The sequence below is a fragment of the Lepus europaeus genome, chromosome 2 (genome assembly GCF_033115175.1).
Source record: "Lepus europaeus isolate LE1 chromosome 2, mLepTim1.pri, whole genome shotgun sequence".
Taxonomy (NCBI): Eukaryota; Metazoa; Chordata; class Mammalia; order Lagomorpha; family Leporidae; genus Lepus; species Lepus europaeus.
In genome coordinates, this window is record NC_084828.1 from 120,204,431 (window position 1) to 120,222,915 (window position 18,485).

General features: G+C 41.2%; 1 protein-coding gene across 2 annotated transcripts in view; it reads left to right on the plus strand.

Moving 5' to 3' along the window:
* KPNA4 (karyopherin subunit alpha 4) overlaps positions 1-18,485 on the plus strand; it is a 63,258-nt gene that overhangs the window by 9,972 nt on the left and 34,801 nt on the right. For both annotated transcript variants that reach the window (XM_062212343.1, XM_062212353.1), the window contains exon 2: positions 17,103-17,147. In XM_062212343.1, coding sequence (XP_062068327.1) covers positions 17,103-17,147 — 45 coding nt within the window. The remainder of the gene's footprint in view (positions 1-17,102; positions 17,148-18,485) is intronic.

Genomic DNA, 18,485 nt, shown 5'->3' on the forward strand with positions numbered 1-18,485 from the left:
TTTGAAGAAGGCATTACATAAATTCATTTGGTTTAATAGCTGTGTGCCAAAAGCCGTACATTAAATAGTGTCTGTACTTGAACTGTATTAAATGGCCAAATCCTGTCTGCTTCCCATACAGCCTCCTTCACCCTGATTCTCTTCAGCCACTCTCAACTGTTACTGGCCCAGAAAAACAAGCAAAATAATAGTCTTCAAGATTTTTCAAATAATTGTTATATTATTCTTGGTCTTTGGTAGAAATCCAACTTTATTTTCTGGCTCTCTTTACAGTAATGACTACAAGGATACTTTTTCAGTAAGATTGATATTGAACGTTCTGATAGTTTTAGGCAGAAAGAGCTAATTTATATGTAGTTACGTTGTAGGGAATAGAAACCTAGCTCAAATTAGTTTAAACATAATAGGAAAATCTAGGTATCTTAACCAGGTAAGTCTAGAGTACAGTTGCCATTATTTATGATAAGAGTGCTAGTCAAAAGTCTAGGGATAGGGGCCGGCGCCATGGGTCACTTGGTTAATCCTCCACCTGTGGCGCCAGCATCCCATATGGGGGCCAGCTTCTAGTCCTGGTTGCTCCTCTTCCAGTCCAGCTCTCTGCTGTGGCCTGGGAAGGCAGTGGAGGATGGCCCAAGTCCTTGGGCCCCTGCACCCTCATGGGATACCAGGAGGAAGCCCCTGGCTCCTGACTTCAGATCAGCGTGGCTCCTGACTTCAGATCAGCGTAGCTCCCGCTTTCGCGGCCATTTGGGGGGTGAACCAACGGAAGGAAGACCTTTCTCTCTGTCGGTCTCTCTCTCCCTCTCTCTCTCTTACTGTCTAACTCTATCTGTCAAATAAATTTAAAAAAAAATCTAGGGATAGGTTTGATTGGCCAGACTTTGATTGCATATTTATACCTGAACTAACATCTGTGGGTAGGGAAATATGTTTCTGTGATTGGCCAGTAAAAGGTTATGTGGCACGTGTCTAGTTTTGTGTGTGTTGTAGTTGAGGAGGGATATTGACACATTCCCTTTAAACTGCAGGTTTGCCACGAGAGTAAGGGATGTTAGAATAAAAAAGGGAAGAAAAGGCCTATTACAGAGTACCAATATCCAGTGTAAATATAGATGGTTGGGTCATTATTTCTCCTTTGAATAAGATGCACGTTGTATTATAAGCGTATCTGTAGAATTGGGTTCATGGTTGATAAATAATTTTGACTTAAAATATTTGTTCACATTTAAGACCAATAAATTTAAAATATGATAAATGTCATTAGTCATTAGGGTAATATAGATCAAAGCCACAGGATACCATTTCACATCCACTAGGATGGCAATAAACAAAAAGACAGTGACAAATGTTGGTAAGGATACTGCAGCCACTTTGGAATGCTGTTTGACATTCAAACAGTATAACAGTTAACATGTGACCCACTAGTTTACTCCTAGATATCAACCCAGGAGGATTGAAAACATGTATCTGTACAAAAAAAAATATGAAAATGTTTGTAGCAGCATTATCCATAATAGCCAAAACAAGCAACTCAAATATCTATGAAGTAACATGGATAAACAAAATATGGTATATACATCCAGTGGACTATTTTGCTATTAAAAAAAAAAAAAGAAGTACTGATATATGCAACTATATAGATTAAACTAAAAACATTACGTTGCCTGAAAGAAGCCAGTTATAGAAGATCACGAATTCTGTAATTGCATTTATAAATAAAAGGATACCACAAAAGAAAAAACTGTTTCCTACTGTCTACTCTGATATACTCAATACAATACTTAAAAAAAAAAATTGTGTTTGAATGGCACAGTGTTAGATATAGAGATCTCTAAATGTTGATTTACTCCCCAAGTGGTCAAAATGGCCAGGCCAGGAGCCAGAGCTCCCATGTTGGTGGCAGAAGCCCAAGCATTTAACCCATCTACTACTGCTTTCTCAGATGCATTAGCAGGGCATGAAACTGCTCTTTGTGAAGATGAAAGTCATCTGGACTTAGTAGTGATCAATGCACAACTTTATGAATTTACTAAACACTGCAAATTATATACTTTTTAAAAAAGACTTATTTATTTAAAAGGCAGAGTTACAGAAAGGCAGAGGCAAAGACAGAGGGAGGTCTTCCATCCACTGGTTCACTCCTCAAATGGCTGCAGTGGCCGGAGCTGGGCTGATCCGAAGGCAGGAGCCAGGAGTTTCTTCAGACTCCCATGTGGGTGCAGGACCCAAGAGCTTGGACCATCTTCTGTTGCTTTCTCAGAGCATAACAGAGAGCTAGATAGGAAGTGGAGCAGCCAAGACTCGAAATGGCACCCATATGGGATGCTGAGTTCATGGAAAATGTGTAGTAAGAAAAATTGGATTTCAGGGCCAGCATTGTGGCATAATGCATTAAGGCATTGTCTGTGATGCCAGCATCCCATATGGGTGTACCGGTTGGAGCTCCTGGGGAAGCAATGGAGAATGGCCCAAGTTTTTGGGCCCCTGTTCCTATATGGGAGATCCAAGTGAAACTCCTGGCTTCGGCCTGGCTCAGCCTCAGACTTTGCAGCCATTTGGGGAGTGACCCAGTGGATAGAACATCTTTTTCTCTTCTTTCTTTGTAACTCTACCTTTCAGATACAAAATCTTTAAAAAAAGAAACAAAAAACAAAACTGGATTTCTAAAATTTTTGCACTAAAATATACTTTTAGTTCTATTTTCTGTAAACTTTTTGCATCTCAATAAGTTGTTAGGTTGAAAACAACAGCAAAGAAAACTTATGTACAAGAAATGATTTGTTATGGGTGGGACATGACACAACTTTCTGCTATCTGAGTTACAGTTGAACTTTCAAGAGGTCTTTTTTGCTGACTTTCCCTTCTACCGTTTCCTCATGTGAATTCATTTATTCAACAGATAGTTATTCATCATCTGATTCTGGAGGCTCTGTTGTAAGCTGTGAGGATAGAGAATATGAATAACACAGGCAAAGTTCCTATTCTCATGATACTGACTTTCCAGCTTGTCAGGATCTCTCAGGTACCTGGCCTTAAGCTGACCCTGTATACAATTGAAGAGAAAGGAAATCCAAAATGTTTTGTATCTGATAATTATTTCTTGAGATTTGTGGAAAACCTTGATTTTTAGAATGGAAAGAGCTAGGATTGTATCTTATTAGCTATTTGCCATTAGGAAAGTTTAATAATTTTTTCAGCCACAATTTCTACTTCTGTAAAAATTAAAATCCCATCTTAATAGGTACTTGTTTTGAATTTGGCTTTTCAGACAACAAAGAACCTACCCTTATTCTTAGGAAAGTTGAGGGACTGGTCCTCACATTACCCAACATACTTGAGGTAGGATTGTTTCAGTTGTAGGAATTCATGAATCTTCACCTATTGCTCCACCAGCCATTAAGTCAGCTACTAAGTTTGATTTTTGCTAGCTAGTGACTCTTTAATTTTGAATGTGATTCTGTATTAAATTACTAAGAATCTGAGCTAATAAGCACTGCCCAAACTGAAACAGATTTGTTTTTTTAAACTGCTGGCCTGCTTATGGATTGGCTTTTCCTGAGTAGGTTCCTTCCTTATTTCCCATCCCTAGTTATCTGTAGTGTGGGGGAAGAGAGGATGTCACATGGTAAGGAATAGCCTTTGTCTACTTCTTGAGGAGCATCCATGGAAAGAGCAGTTTCTTTTAAACAGTGTTGTGAGTGACATTATTTATTTCATATCACTCGCATTTTTTTGTTTTCTATTAACTTTCTTATTGTTATAATCTAGGGCAAGTGATGGTTACCTCATTGTTTCATCTCCAAAGTAGTTAGCTGCTATTGCCCCTCTCTGATTCATAAAATAATCAATGTGGTTCTTTTAAAAATAAAGTAGATCAAATCAAGTCACTGCCCTCTTGTTTTAGTGGTTTCCTATGCATTTAACTTGTAAACTCCTTATAAGACCTTTATGACCTTGACATATTTGATACTTGTCTACTCTTATCTCTCTCATTTCACTGTTCTATACTTTCATTTATATTCTGATTCCATTACACATGCTACTCTGTCAGTGCCTTCCCTAACCACTCATCATCTGCATCGCTTTTCCTTTACCTGCATGATTATTTCTCATTCTTTGAATCTGAGCTTCAATGTCATTTTTTTTAAAAGATTTTATTTGAGAGGTAGAGTTACAGACAATGAGAGGGAGAGACAGAGAAAGGTCTTCCTTCCGTTGGTTCACTCTCCCCAAATGGCCACAATGGCCGGAGCTGCGCCGATCCGAAGCCAGGAGCCAGGTGCTTCTTCTGGTCTCCCAGGCAGGTGCAGGGGCCCAAGCACCCAGGCCATCTCCCATTGCTTCTCCAGGCCATAGCAGAAAGCTGGACCGGAAGAGGAGCAGCCGGGACTAGAACCTGTGCCCATATTGGATGCTGGTACTGCAGGCAAAGGGTTAACCTACTGTGCCACGGAACTGGCCCCTCAATGTCATTTTTTAAAGATATATTTATTTAAAAGGCAGAATTAGAGAAAGTGACAGGAGATCGTCCATTGTCTGTTGACTCCCTAAAAGACTGTAACAGCTGGGGTTTGGCCAGACCAAAGGCAGGAGCCAGGAGCTGCTTCTGGGTGTCCCTGTGGATGCAGGGGTCCAAGCACTTAGGCTGTCCTCCGTTGCTTTCCCAGGAGCATTAATAGGAGGTTGGATCGGAAATGGATCAGCCAGGACACAAACAGCACCCATAGGGGATGCAGACTCTGCAAGCAACAGCTTAACCTGCTCTGCCATAATGCTGGCCCCCAGTGTCATTTTTTAACAGGCCATTCCTGAAAACCAAGCTAATTGAAATTAAGCCTCCCTGTTGTCATTTTCCTTAAAAATATGGATGATAATTTGTATAAATTACTCAGTGTTTATTTTCTCCCATCAGAGTGTAAACTCCCTCTAGATTATATACTCCCTCTAGATTATGTACTTGTCTGTTCTGTACACAATTCTAATTCTCATCACAGGGCCTGGCATACAGTTGCTACTAAAATAAATATTTGAGATAAGTGTGTATATATATATATATATATTTTTTTTTTTTTTTTTGACAGGCAGAGTGGACAGTGAGAGAGAGAGAGAGAGAGAAAGGTCTTCCTTTTGCTGCTGGTTCACCCTCCAATGGCCGCCGCGGCTGGTGCACTGCACTGATCCGAAGCCAGGAGCCAGGTGCTTCTCCTGGTCTCCCATGCGGGTGCAGGGCCCAAGAACCTGGGCCATCCTCTACTGCACTCCCGGGCCACAGCAGAGAGCTGGCCTGGAAGAGGGGCAACTCTGGACAGAATCTGGCGCCCCGCCCGGGACTAGAACCCGGGGCGCCGGTGCCGCAGGCAGAGGATTAGCCTATTGAGCTGTGGCGCCGGCCTGAGATAAGTGTATATTTTTAAAATGAAAGAACTCAGAAATGTACTCTGATTAGAAATAATGATTAAATCAGTTTTGAAGTTTGTTTTTTCTCTCATTAGGAGTAGTGAGAGGTAATTATACTTTTTTTGGAAAAATAATCATCTGCATTCTCACTACTACTAATTTTTTGGCATGTTTCTTTTATTTTGTGAACACTGTTTCAGATATTCTTAAACTGGATTCTTTTTTTTTTTTTTTAAAGATTTACTTATTTATTTGAAATAATTAGAGAGAGAGAGAGACGTCTTCCATCCTATGATTCACTCCCCAGTTGACCACATGGCCAGAACTGCGCCAATCCGAAGCCAGGAGCCAGGAGCTGCTTCTGGGTCTCCCACGTGGGTGCAGGGGCCCAAGGACTTGGGACATCTTCTACTGCTTTCCCAGACCATAGCAGAGAGCTGGATCAGAAGTAGATATGAGTCTCGAACCAGCACCGATATGGGATTCCAACACTGCAGGTGGCAGCTTTACCTGATGTGCCACAGCACTGGCCCCAAATAAATATATCTTTAAAAAATCATTTGAACATACAAGGTTTTATTTCTGAGTTTCTGTTTCATTCCGTTTCTACATGCCAATCTTTATGCCAGTATCAAACTATTTGATTACTATAATTCTGTACTACCTTTTGTAGTCAAAAAGTATGAAGCTGGAGCCAGCATCATGGTATAACAAGTTGGGCCACTGCCTTGTGATGCAGGCATCCCAATATGGGTGCCAGTTCCAGTTCTGGCTGCTCTTACATACCAGCTTCCTGCTAATGTGCCTGGGAAAAGCAGTGGAGGACCAAGTGCTTGGGCCCTGCCACCCATGTGGGACACTTGGAGGAATATCCTGACTCCTGGCTTTGGGGAGCATCCCCAAAGGGAGAACCAGAAGAAGCTCCTGGCTCCTAGCTTCAAATCAGCGCAGTTCCAGCCGTTGCGGCCAGTTGGGGAGTGAATCAGCGGATGGAAGACCTCTCTCTCTCTCTACCTCTCCTCTCTCTCTGTAACTCTGACTTTCAAGTAAGTAAATCTTTAAAAAACAAAAAAAGATGTATTTATTTTTTGAAAGGTGGAGTTACTGAGAGGAAGAGGCAGAGGCAAAGAGAAGCCTTCCATCCACTGGTTCACTCCTCAGATGGCCTCAAAGGCCAGATCTGGGCCAGACCAAAGCCTGGAGCCAGGCAGGAGCTTTTTCCAGGTCTCCCATATGCTTGCAGGATCCCAGCACTTGAGACATCTAATGCTACTTTCCCAGGCATATCAGCAGGGAGCTTGATTGGAAGTGCAGCAGCCAGTACTCGTATCTGCGCCTATATGGGATGCCAGCACCACAGCCCAGTCTACTACACCACAGCCCAACAAAAATAACAAACTACACATTGAGTAAAGAAAGTCTCTTCAGCAAATAATTCAGGGAAAATTTGATGTCCATATGCAAAGAGTGAAATTGGACCCTTGTCTTACAGTGTACTCAAAAATGGATAAAAGACTTAAAAGACCTGAAACTATATAGTTTCATAGCATTATTCTTAGCAGTGAGTTCTTGGATTTGACATCAGAAGAGAGTCTATAAAAGTAAAAGTAGACATGTGAGGCTACATTAAACTCAGAAAGCGTCTGTGTGGCAAAATAATAAAAGAAAAAGGCACCCTTTGGAAATATTTGCAAATGATAAATGTAGTAAGGGGTTAGTATCCAGAATATATTTTTGAGACAGCTTCCATCCTCTTGTTCAAATCCCCCACTGCCCTTTCCCCAAATACCCGCAGTGGTTGGGACTGTCCTGGCCAAAGCCTGGAGCTGAGAAGTCAGTCCAGGTCTCCTACATGGTGGCAAGGACCCAACTACTTGAGCTGTCATCTGCTGCCTTTGCAGGTTCTGTATTAGTAGTAAACTGGAGTTGGGAACCAAGGCCTGTCTCGGAACTCAAGTACTGTGATATGGAGCATTGCTATCTTTTTTTTTTATTATTATTATTTATTTATTTTTTTTATTTTTGACAGGCAGAGTGGACAGTGAGAGAGAGAGAGAGACAGAGAGAAAGGTCTTCCTTTGCTGTTGGTTCACCCTCTAATGGCCGCCGCGGTAGCGCGCTGCTGCCGGCGCACCGCGCTGTTCCGATGGCAGGAGCCAGGTGCTTATCCTGGTCTCCCATGGGGTGCAGAGCCCAAACACTTGGGCCATCCTCCACTGCACTCCCTGGCCACAGCAGAGAGCTGGCCCGGAAGAGGGGCAACCAGGACAGGATCGGTGCCCCGACCGGGACTAGAACCCGGTGTGCCGGCGCCGCAAGGCGGAGGATTAGCCTGTTGAGCCACGGCGCCGGCCGGAGCATTGCTATCTTAACTGCTAAGGCAAACACCCAGCGCCAGAAATGTTTTATTGAATTTTAAGGGTTTATCTGTTAAGGAGTCAATATCCAAAATTTCGTTGTTTTTTTCCTAACAAAAGGTAAACTCAGCAACAGCAGAAAAACACAATCCAGTTTTTAAATGGGTAAAAGATTTGAGTAGACGTTTCTCCAAGAAAGATAACACAGATAGCCAAACAAACACATGAAAAGATGCTTGATATCAGTAATTGTTAGGAAAATGCAGATCAGAACCATTAGGACAACTACTGTAAAAACAACAAAAATGGAAACTAGCAAGTGCTGGTGAAGATGGAAAGAAATTGAAAGCATTAAGCCACTGTTGGTGAGAATGTAAAAATAGAATCATGATCCAGCAAGTCCTGTTCACAGTATACCCAAATATTTATCCATCTGAAAGAATTACACAGAAAAAGAAGAAGAGGCAGAAAGAGGTCTCCCATCCTCTGGTTCACTCTCCAGATGGCCGCAGCAGCTGGAGCTGGGCTGATCCGAAGCCAGGAGCCAGGAACTTCTTCCAGGTCTCCCATACAGGAACAGAGGCCCAAGCACTTGGGCCACCCTCTACTGCTTTCCCAGGCCATAGCAGAGAGCTGGATTGGAAGTGAAGCAGCCTGGACTCGAACTGGCGCCCACATGGAATGCCTGCACTGCAGGCGGTGCCTTTACCCACTATGCCACAGCGCCGGCCCTGAAAATAAGAACTTTTAAAGATATGTTTGAGGGGCCGGCGCTGTGGCACAGTGGATTAATGCCCTGGCCTGAAGCGCCAGCACCCGGGTGCCAGTTGCTCCACTTCCCATCCAGCTCTCTTCTGTGGCCTGGGAAAGCAGTACAGGGTGGTCCAAGTCCTTAGGCCCCTGCACCCATATAGAAGATCCAGAAGAAGCTCCTGGCGCCCAGCTTTGAATCAGCGCAGCTCTGGCCATTGCAGCCAATGAGGGAGTGAACCATCGAATGGAAGACGTTCTCTCTCTCTCTCTCTCTCTCTCTCTCTCTCTCTCCCCCCTCTCTGTGTAACTCTGGCTTTCAAATAAATAAATCTTTGGAAAAAAAAAAAAAGACATGTTTGTACACTCATGTTGATAGCAGTATTATTTACACATCCAAATGGTGGAAGCATTTCAGGTATCCTTACAAGGATGAATGGAGAAACAAAATGTGTTATGTGTTATGCATACAATGGGATGTTAAATACACTTACAAAGGAAGAAAATTCTGATTCATGATAAGATGTGGATGAACCTTAAGTGAAATGAAATAAGCAAAACAGAAAAAGACAAATACTCTATGATTCTACTTATACAAGCTACCTAGAATTAGTCGAGTGCATTGAAACAAAAGAGAATGACGATTTCCAGGGGCTGGTGGAAGGAGAAAAATCAGAGGTTGTTTAATAGGTATGGGGTTTCAGTTTTTGCAGGATGAAACCAGGAGCTTCTTCTGGGTCTCCCATATGGGTGGCAGGGGCCCAGGCACTTGGACTGTCTCGCACTGCTTCCCCAGGTGCATTAGCAGGGAGCTGGATCAGAAGTGGAGTAGCTGGGACTGGAACCAGCACTCGTTTGGGACGCTGGTACAGCAAGCAGCAAGTCGACCCACTGCACCAGCCCCTTAAGTAGTGCTTTAGCAAAGTCATTCAATAACTTGCCTTTCAGTGAAGATTTTCTTGCATTGCTAAAGTTGAAGTCTTTAAACATAAGTTCACAAAGAAAAAGACTATTTTGAAAGCGAATACCATATTGATGGAGAAAAGAGACTTATTTGAATAACTATATAATGGAAGTCAGCCTAGGGTGAAAAGTAATGTAGTATATTGCATAAAGAACTTTGCATTGGGACCAGGGTGTCTAAACCTTATGAGTTCTCTTAGGAGACTATAACAGATCAGTAGAGAAATCAGATCTTTCAGCAGTGATGTGAAAGCTTGGATTCTGTCAACTTCCTTAATATGAGTATATCTCATTTCATCTTTTATTCTTCCTCAGTAATTCTTCCATATGTTAGAGTTTCTTCAACCATTCAAACAATTCCTGAAATTTGTTTTTTCTATTAAGGTCTCAAAAAGTTTGAAGAGAAATTACTGCTCTTGCTAGCATTTGATCAATGCCTTTGTATTCCATTCATTCTAGAGTACATTCCCTAAGACAAAGTTTAAATATATTTGTTTAATATAATAGATAACTTTATATATTACTGTCCTCCATAACTTCTTACAAGTGATTTTTGAAAGTTTGTTTTACGGGGCTAGCACTGTGGCATAGCAGGTAAAGCTGCTGCCTGCAGTACCGGCATCCCATGTGGGCACTGGTTTGAGTCCTGGCTGCTCCACTTCCGATCCAGCTCTCTGCTGTGGCCTGGGAAAGCAGTGGAAGATGGCCCAAGTCTTTGGGCCCCTGCACCCACATAGGAGACCTGGAAGAAGCTCCTGGCTCCTGGCTCCAGGCCCTCACAGCCAGCTGGGGAGTGAACCAGTGGATGGAAAACCCTCTCTCCCTCTGTCTCCCTCCCTCCCTCTCTCTCTTTCTTTCTCTCTCTCTCTCTCTGCCTCTCCCTCTCTCTTGACTCTTTTTCTCTGTGTGTAACTCTGACTTTCAAATAAATAATCTTCAAAAAAAATTTTTTAAAGTTTATTTTACAGTGTTTCTCTTCCCTGAGAGAGATTATGTGTCTCACCAAGCCTTTGGTTATTTCTTTTTTCTTTTCCTACCAAATACCATATTTTCAACATGTATAAATATATATACATATGTATATACACATACACACACACTAATAGGGTTGTAAAATCATATCTACTAGTAAACCATTTCCTGATGTATATTTTTATTTGCTCCACCCTATGTAACCTTTTGTACAAGATAATTGAATAAATTGTTTCTTTAAAACTACTCTCATAGCTTGCCTAGGTTAAATCTAACCTACTCTCAAAGCTCCTTTTCACTTGTACTTAATCCCCATTTATCTTTTCACTTGTCAGACTTGAGAACCTTTACCCAGCACTCATAGTGCTAATTGACTTTTCTCTGGTGCTATACTGTTAATGAGTACTATCTCTAAGAAAAGAAATCTGCAGTCTGAAAATTAGAAAAAATTTCTTACTTTTTTTGTAATATTTATTTATTTATTTGAGAGGCAGAGTTGCAGACAGGGAGAAACAGAGAGAGGTCTTCCATCCTCTGGTTCACTCCCCAGATGGCCACAACAGCTGCAGCTGGGCTGATCTGAAGCCAGGAGCCAAGAGCTTCTTCCAGGTGTCCCACATGAGTACGGTGACCCAAGCACTTGGGCTGTCTTCCATTGCTTTCCCAGGTGCATTAGCAGAGAGCTAGATCAGAAGAGAAGCATCGGGGGACTTGAACTGTAACCCATATGGGATACCAGTGCCGCAGGCAGAAGCTTAACCTATTGTGCAATAGCACTGGCCTTGTATTTCTTACATACACATTTCTGCACTTGATCTTAGCCAAAAGGCTGAGAAGCAATCTTATATACACATGACTAAATGAAGGATTCAAACAGGCGTCTTTACCTTTAGTAGATATTATTAACTCACCTGAGTAAGTATTTAACACTATTAGGCATTTAAATTTCACATTTATTACCATAGATGTAAAACTTAGAATTTATTTGCAGTTTGCCAGCATATTCTATTTGGCAAGGGCATGCTGCTTCCTGTCAAAGAGATAGCAAAACTTTGGTGGTTTGCTATTTCTAGCTTTTTATTTACCCATACTAGGTTAAACAATTGTTGTACCTACCAAGTATTTAGGCTGCCGTATTAGTTGGGGTTGAAAAACACCAGTGATTCCTTTTTCTCCAAAAAGTGTAGCTTAGCTTTTTTTTTTTTTTTTACATTTATTTATTTTTTTTGTAAGGCAGAATTATAAAGAGAGAGCGAAAGAGAGAGAGACAAATCTTCCATCTGCTGATCCACTCCCCAAATGGCCACAAAGGCTGGAGCTGGGCTGTTATGAACCCAGGAGCCAGGAGTTTCTTTCCTTCTCTACCACGTGGATGCAGGCCCCAAGCACTTGGGCCATCCTCTGATGCTTTCCCATTAGCATTAGCAGGGAGCTGGATCAGAAGTGGAGCAGCTGGGACTGGAACTAGCACCCATGTGGAATGCTGGCACTGCAGGTGGTGGCTTTACCCACCATGCCACTGTGCCAGCCCCAGCTTAGCTTTCCATGACATGATTTAATTGGCTCCTTGCCTGCCTTTCCATTCCTGGCTTCTGATGTTTTTAAACAGATTCTACATATAATCTCTTTATAGTCCTCTCTTATTGTATGTGCTGTTTTCTACCTGGAATGCCTTTCACTAGTTTCCATTCAGTCTTGAAGGTTCTGTTTATATGGCATTATATATTTGTGTCATAAAGAGTACTACCTACTTAAGGGCATGACTGATCCATCTTTGTATTTCTAGTCCTCGACAAATAGGTGATTAATAAATGCTTGAGGATTGACTACATTCCAGCAGGCTCTAAATAATAAGATAATATTAACCATTGTTGGAGGAGAAGCAGCATTTGTATATGTGTTATGTATATAAGCCTTTTAAAAACAGCTTCATTGAGATACAGTTTACCTGTCAGAAAATTTACCATTTTTAAATGTACTGTTCAGTCAACTTTTGTAAATTTCTGGAGCTGTGTATCTGTTAGCACAATCCAGTTTTGAATATATCTCATTAGCACACAAAAGATTTTTCATGCCTGATTGATTTTATTTTGTTTGTAGTGCTATTGCTGTTGCCTAAGTTTTAACTTTCCCAGGGTATGAATGACATCCAGGCTGGATGAAATAAAATCAAAGTACTGTTACTTTATCCTCTGTGTGATTATCTTGAGAAAGAATTCTTCATTAAACCTTTATTTTTTAGTAAGATTGAGTCCTAATTTAAATTCTAGCTTTTTGCCGAAGAAAATTTAAAATAGCCAAATTTTATATAGAGTATTATACGATCATATATTTTTTTTTTTTTAAGATTTATTTATTTATTTGAAAGGCAGAGAGAGAGAGGGAGGGAGGGAGGGAGAGGTCTTCCATCCGCTGGTTCACTCCTCAATTGGACGCAGCGGCCGGAGCTGCGCCGATCCGAAGCCAGGAGCCTCTTCCGGGTCTCCCACACGGATGCAGGGGCCCAAGGACATGGGCCATCTTCTGTTGCTTTCCCAGGCCATGGCAGAGAGCTGCATCCGAAGTAGAGCGGCCTGGTCTTGAACTGGCGCCCATATGGGATGCCAGCACTCCAGGAGGCAGTTTTTCTTGCTATGCCACAGCACTGGCCCTGTGATCATATCTTAAATTAATGATTTTTAGAGTTTTAAAGAAAAAGCTATGCATTGACAACTTGAGAATTAGCAGAAATTAAGTAGCCTGTAATTGGAAATTAAGTAGCTATTAGTTGGGAAAATAAGTGATAGAGCCTACATCCCATTAGAGCTTACTAAGTGTGTAACCCCTCACACCCAACACAGTTATGGCCTGGGAAAGCAGTAGAAGGTGGCCTAAGTCCTTGGGCCCTTGCACCCATGTGGGAGACCCAGAAGAAACTTCTGGTTCCTGGCTTTGGATTGGCACAGCTCCAGCTGTTGTGGCCAACTGGGGAGTGAACCACTGGATGAAAGACCTCTCTCTCCCTCTCCTCTCCCTGTGTAACTCTGACTTTCAAATAAATAAATAAATCTTAAAAAAAAAAAAAAGTGCTATGTGGAGAAAATTTAAGTATGAACAAAACATTCATGTGACTGCAGTTTTATTTAATGATGTAATGAAAAGTTAAAACCTGTTAGTCTTTAATCCTGATACTTTAGAAATATCTGTGTCCTTCTGAAGTTATTCTTTTAAGTACATTTTGCAGATACTATTTTCTGTGTGTTTTGTTGTTAAAGTCATTTATTGATTTTGTATTGTGATACTATGCAAAGTCGGTTGTCATTAATGATTTTGTTTTAGTGTGAACCATAGGCTCTCACATTGGCGGAAACTTTATTTGACTTAAATTGTGGGAAATAATACAGCCTAGTGATTAAGTGACTTTGAAGGAGATTTCTCTTAAGTTGTCTTATTTTTAATTCTTGCTTATTTTCATTTTTATTTGAAAGGCAGAGAGCCAGAGATCTTGCATTTGATAGTTTATTCCTCAAATGCCCATTTAAAGCTGGGACTGGGCCAGGCCAAAACTAGAACCTGGAATTCATCAAGATCTCCCATGTAGGTGGCAGGAACCCAAGTACGGGAGGCATCACCTGCTGCCTCCCATGGTGCACATTAGCAGGACACTTACTCAGAAGGGAGTAGCATGTAGTCAAGATGGGCACTCATAATGAGATGCAGGTTTCCCAAACATTGACTTCACCAAATGTCTGCCGCTTAGGGTTCTAATCCTGACTAGGATTGCTTTGTTGGCAAGTAATGAACTTCTCTAAGCCTCAGTTTCGTTATTTATTAAACTAAATAAAAGGGTTTTTTGTTTTTTTTACTTCTTAATGCTGTAATAATGAGATGGTGGATGTTAACACTCTGATTGTAGCAGCAGGTGTTGTGCAACTAGGTAGGCTGGCTGCTTGCAACACCCACACCACATATTAGGATGTTGCTTGGCTTTTGATCCAGCTTCCTGCTAATTTGCCTGGAGATGCAGCAGAAGATAACCCAAGTCCTTGTGTCTCTGCCTCCCATGTAGGAGACTTGGAGGAGTTCTGGGCTCTTGGCTTGGGCCTGACCCAGCCCTGGCTGTTCCACACTTTTGAGGTGTAAACCAATGAAGGGGGAGAAAAATGAAGCAGGGAGGAGAGAAAGAGTAACCAGATAGAGAGTTGGTAGATGATCAGAAGAAGACCTCATTATAGAGTTGAGTGGCTGAGCCTTAAAGAAATGAAGAAAAGATATTCCAGCTTAAGGAAATAGCAGTAGCAGTAACAATAAGCTGACACATGTACTGCTGTGTGCTAAGAACTGTATAAGTACTTTACATATATTAATTAATTTAGTCCTTAAAGTGGCTAAAAAATGGAAACTAAGCAGTTGGCACTCAGTCCATCTTCTTAGGAGTTACTATATAGTATATTAGTTAAGGCAAGAGAATGTAGAGAAATAGCTAGGCTGTGTTAGAGGAATTGCTAGCTTGGTGTGAATAGAGCAAAAATAAATAGAATGGTAGGAGCTAAGATTTCAAGTGGTGGGAACTGGGAAGGTGATGTGGTCAGAACCTAAGCCATTGTAGAGACTGAACTTTTATAAAGAGACATCAGAAGTTTTTGTAACAGGGAAGTGATATCTTTCTCAAAAGTAGTTCTCTAGTGAGTTCTTGGGCCCTTCCTCCCAGTCTGTGAGTAGAGCTCAAGAGGACTCCTCCTTTTCCTCCCCTTCCTGTTCCTTTCTTTCCTCCTCTTCTCCTTCCCCCTTCTCTCCTTCCCTCTTCCTCCTCTTCTTCTCCCTCTTCATCCTCTTCTTCCTCTTCCCTTTCCCCTTCCTCCTCCTCCTCCTTTCATTCTCCCTCCTCTTCCTCCTTTCATTCATTCTCCCTCTTCCTTCTTCTTCCAATTTATTTATTTATTTATTTGAAAGTCAGGACCAGAGAGAGAGAGTCTGTACAGACCGAAAGATCCTCTATCTGCTGGTTTACTTCCCAGATGACTATAGCAGCTAGGTCTGGCCAGACTGAAGCCAGGAGCTGGGAGCCTCATCCTGGTCTCCCACATGGGTGACAGGGGCCCAAATACATGGCCATCTTCTGCTGCTTCTCCTAGGCTACCAGTAGGGAGCTGGGCAGAAGTGGAGTAGCTGGGACATATGTGTCAGAATTGTATAAAGTGCCCACTTGGGATGCTGCATCTCAGGTAGTGGCCTCACCTGATATATCACAATGGCAGCCCCTATTTAGACTTCTAATTGAAACAGTATTTCCTTCATTTAGGGTGTAGCCAGTGAATCACAGTAGTATTGTTAAAGTTACCTGTGATTTTGTTACTATCAAAAATCATATCATTAGTTTGAAATATTGTTGTTATAGTCCTGCTAGGTCCCATTTAATGTAACAATAAATACATTCTAATGACATTTTACCTAAATATGTGGATTATTTTTATATTTACATGTTAACATAATTGGTTTTCTTTGGAATCTTATGTATTTCTTTTGTGTATTTAAAAACATTACCTGAAAAGTACCCATTGATGTCACCAGGCTGCCAAAGGACTCTGTAGCATACAAAAATTTAGACTGCCTATAAGAATTACTCTGATTGCTATAAGAATAGACTGGGGAAGAAGATATTTAGAAATAGCTTGAACTTGTGGAAATGGTGTCCTTTCTGAACGTTGGAGTATTTTACAGTGAGCATGTATCCATGTATTTTAAAAATGAGAAAAATGTTAGAAAATAAGAGATTGGTTACTTGTCATAGAATAGTTATGGGAATATTAGAAAAAGCTAATCCATATATTGCAAACACGGAAGAGTTTTGTTTTGAATATTTACTTATTTATTTATTTGGAAGGCAGAGTTACAGAGAGGCAGAGAGAGAGAGAGAAACCTTCTGTCACTGGTTCACTCCCCAAAAAGCCGCAACAGCTGGAGCTGGGCCGATCCAAAGCCAGGAGCCAGGAGCTTCCTCCTGGTCTCCCATGCAGGTGTGGGGCCCAAGTACCTGGACCAGCCTCTGCTGCTTTCCCAGGCCATAGCAGAGAGCTGGATTGGAAGTGGAGCAGCTGGATCTCGAACCAGCGCCCATATGGGATGTCGACACTGTAAGCCTTGTCCCCTACGCCACAGCACCAGCCCCACATGGAAGAATTTTAAGATCTATAAAGTGAACCAAAATAAGATGAAGAATAGAATAGATGAATGTGTCAGAATTGTACAAAGTTTACTTTTAGAGAAAGAGACTGTGTATTCAGGAAGGCTCCCCTAACCCTTTTTCTTTGAAAGCAATTGAATTTACTAACCTTGTACATGTATTGTTTTTAAAAATGTCATTAGTTCATGTAGGGGTGAGATTATGAGCTCTTTTTTGTACCTCTATATTTTAATAAACCTTATATCTTTTTTTAGAATTTTTATTTGTCCACTGTTATAAATTGAATGATATTAGAGATTTTAAATAGTTTGGAATATAACTGTGAAATGAAGATAGAAAATTTATATAGTATGATAACATCTTTATTAGTGGAAAAATAAGACTGTACATAAATGACTAAAAGTAAAGATTAGGAATTTACAGTAAAATGTAAATGATGATTTATTCTGGTGATGGAATTTGGGGTGATTTAAAAACATTTTCCCTTAAATTTTTTGCAGACTATGAGAAGACAACGAAATGAAGTTGTAGTTGAATTAAGGAAGGTAAGTCGGATTAATACCTCCAGGTATAATTTTAACAAAACATACATATATATATATAATGTAAATTATATTTTTATGTAAAATATGTAACCTGTTGTATAACTACATTTTATTTGCTGAGTATGGTTAAGATTTTTGTGACTGTTAGGTGCTTAGCATTTATTTTTCTTTTGAAGTAAAAGATTTTCACTAAATTGAACAAGGTATTGAGGATAACAAGGCAGAACTTGCCTACTGTCCAAAAATGGCTATAAACAGCAACTTAACATGTTTTTTGTTTTGTCATTTTTAATGATTTATATAACATGTAAATCATAGAGATACAGTTATGCTAAATAATTTTGCTATTAAAAGATAGTAGAGAACTTGGGCCGGCACCGCGGCTCAATAGGCTAACCCTCCGCCTTGTGGTGCTGGCACACCGGGTTCTAGTCCCGGTCGGGGCGTCGGATTCTGTCCCGGTTGCCCCTCTTCCAGGCCAGCTCTCTGCTGTGGCCCGGGAGTGCAGTGGAGGATGGCCCAAGTGTTTGGGCCCTGCACCCCATGGGAGATCAGGAGAAGCACCTGGCTCCTGGCTTCGGATCAGCGCTGTGCGGTGGCCATTGTAGGGTGAAACAACAGCAAAAGGAAGACCTTTCTCTCTGTCTCTCTCTCTCACTGTCTACTCTGCCTGTCAAAAAAAAAAAAAAAAAAAAAAAAGTAGAGAACTTGTCAGTTACAGATTTTATCAATTTTTTTTTTTTTTAAACGATTACTTACTTGAAAGAGTTATGGAGAAGGAGAAGCAGAGGCAGAGAGAATAGCTTGGTTCACTCCCCAGGTGGCTGCAAAGATCAGGGCTTGGCCAGGCCGGAGCCAAATAAAGGTCCTGGCATCTCCCAGTGCAGGGACCCAAAGACTTGGGCCATCTTCCACTGCTTTCCCAGGCACATTGGCAGGGAGCTGGATCAGAAGTGTATCAGCTGGGACTTGAACCAGCACCCATAAAGGATACTGGTGCTGCAGGCGGCAGCTTTACCTGCTGTACCACAGCACCAACCCCAAATTTCATCTATTTTTAAAGAATGAAAATAGGTTACAGTTAAATGTATTTTTAATTTGCCCAGACATTTTAAGTGAAATCCAAATAACCCTTGATTTTCGTAAAGCATGGTTGGTTTTTGCCTGATTTTGAACTTCCCAACTTTTGCTTTGACTCTACTTTTAGGTGATAAAGAGAAGCTCCCAGATGATGTGTAAAATACATTCTTAAATGCACATATGTTTGGTTCTCACTTAAACGGTACATTGTCTTTTTAGTTATACTTCTTGTTTTGTTTGTTTTTATGTGGTTCACGG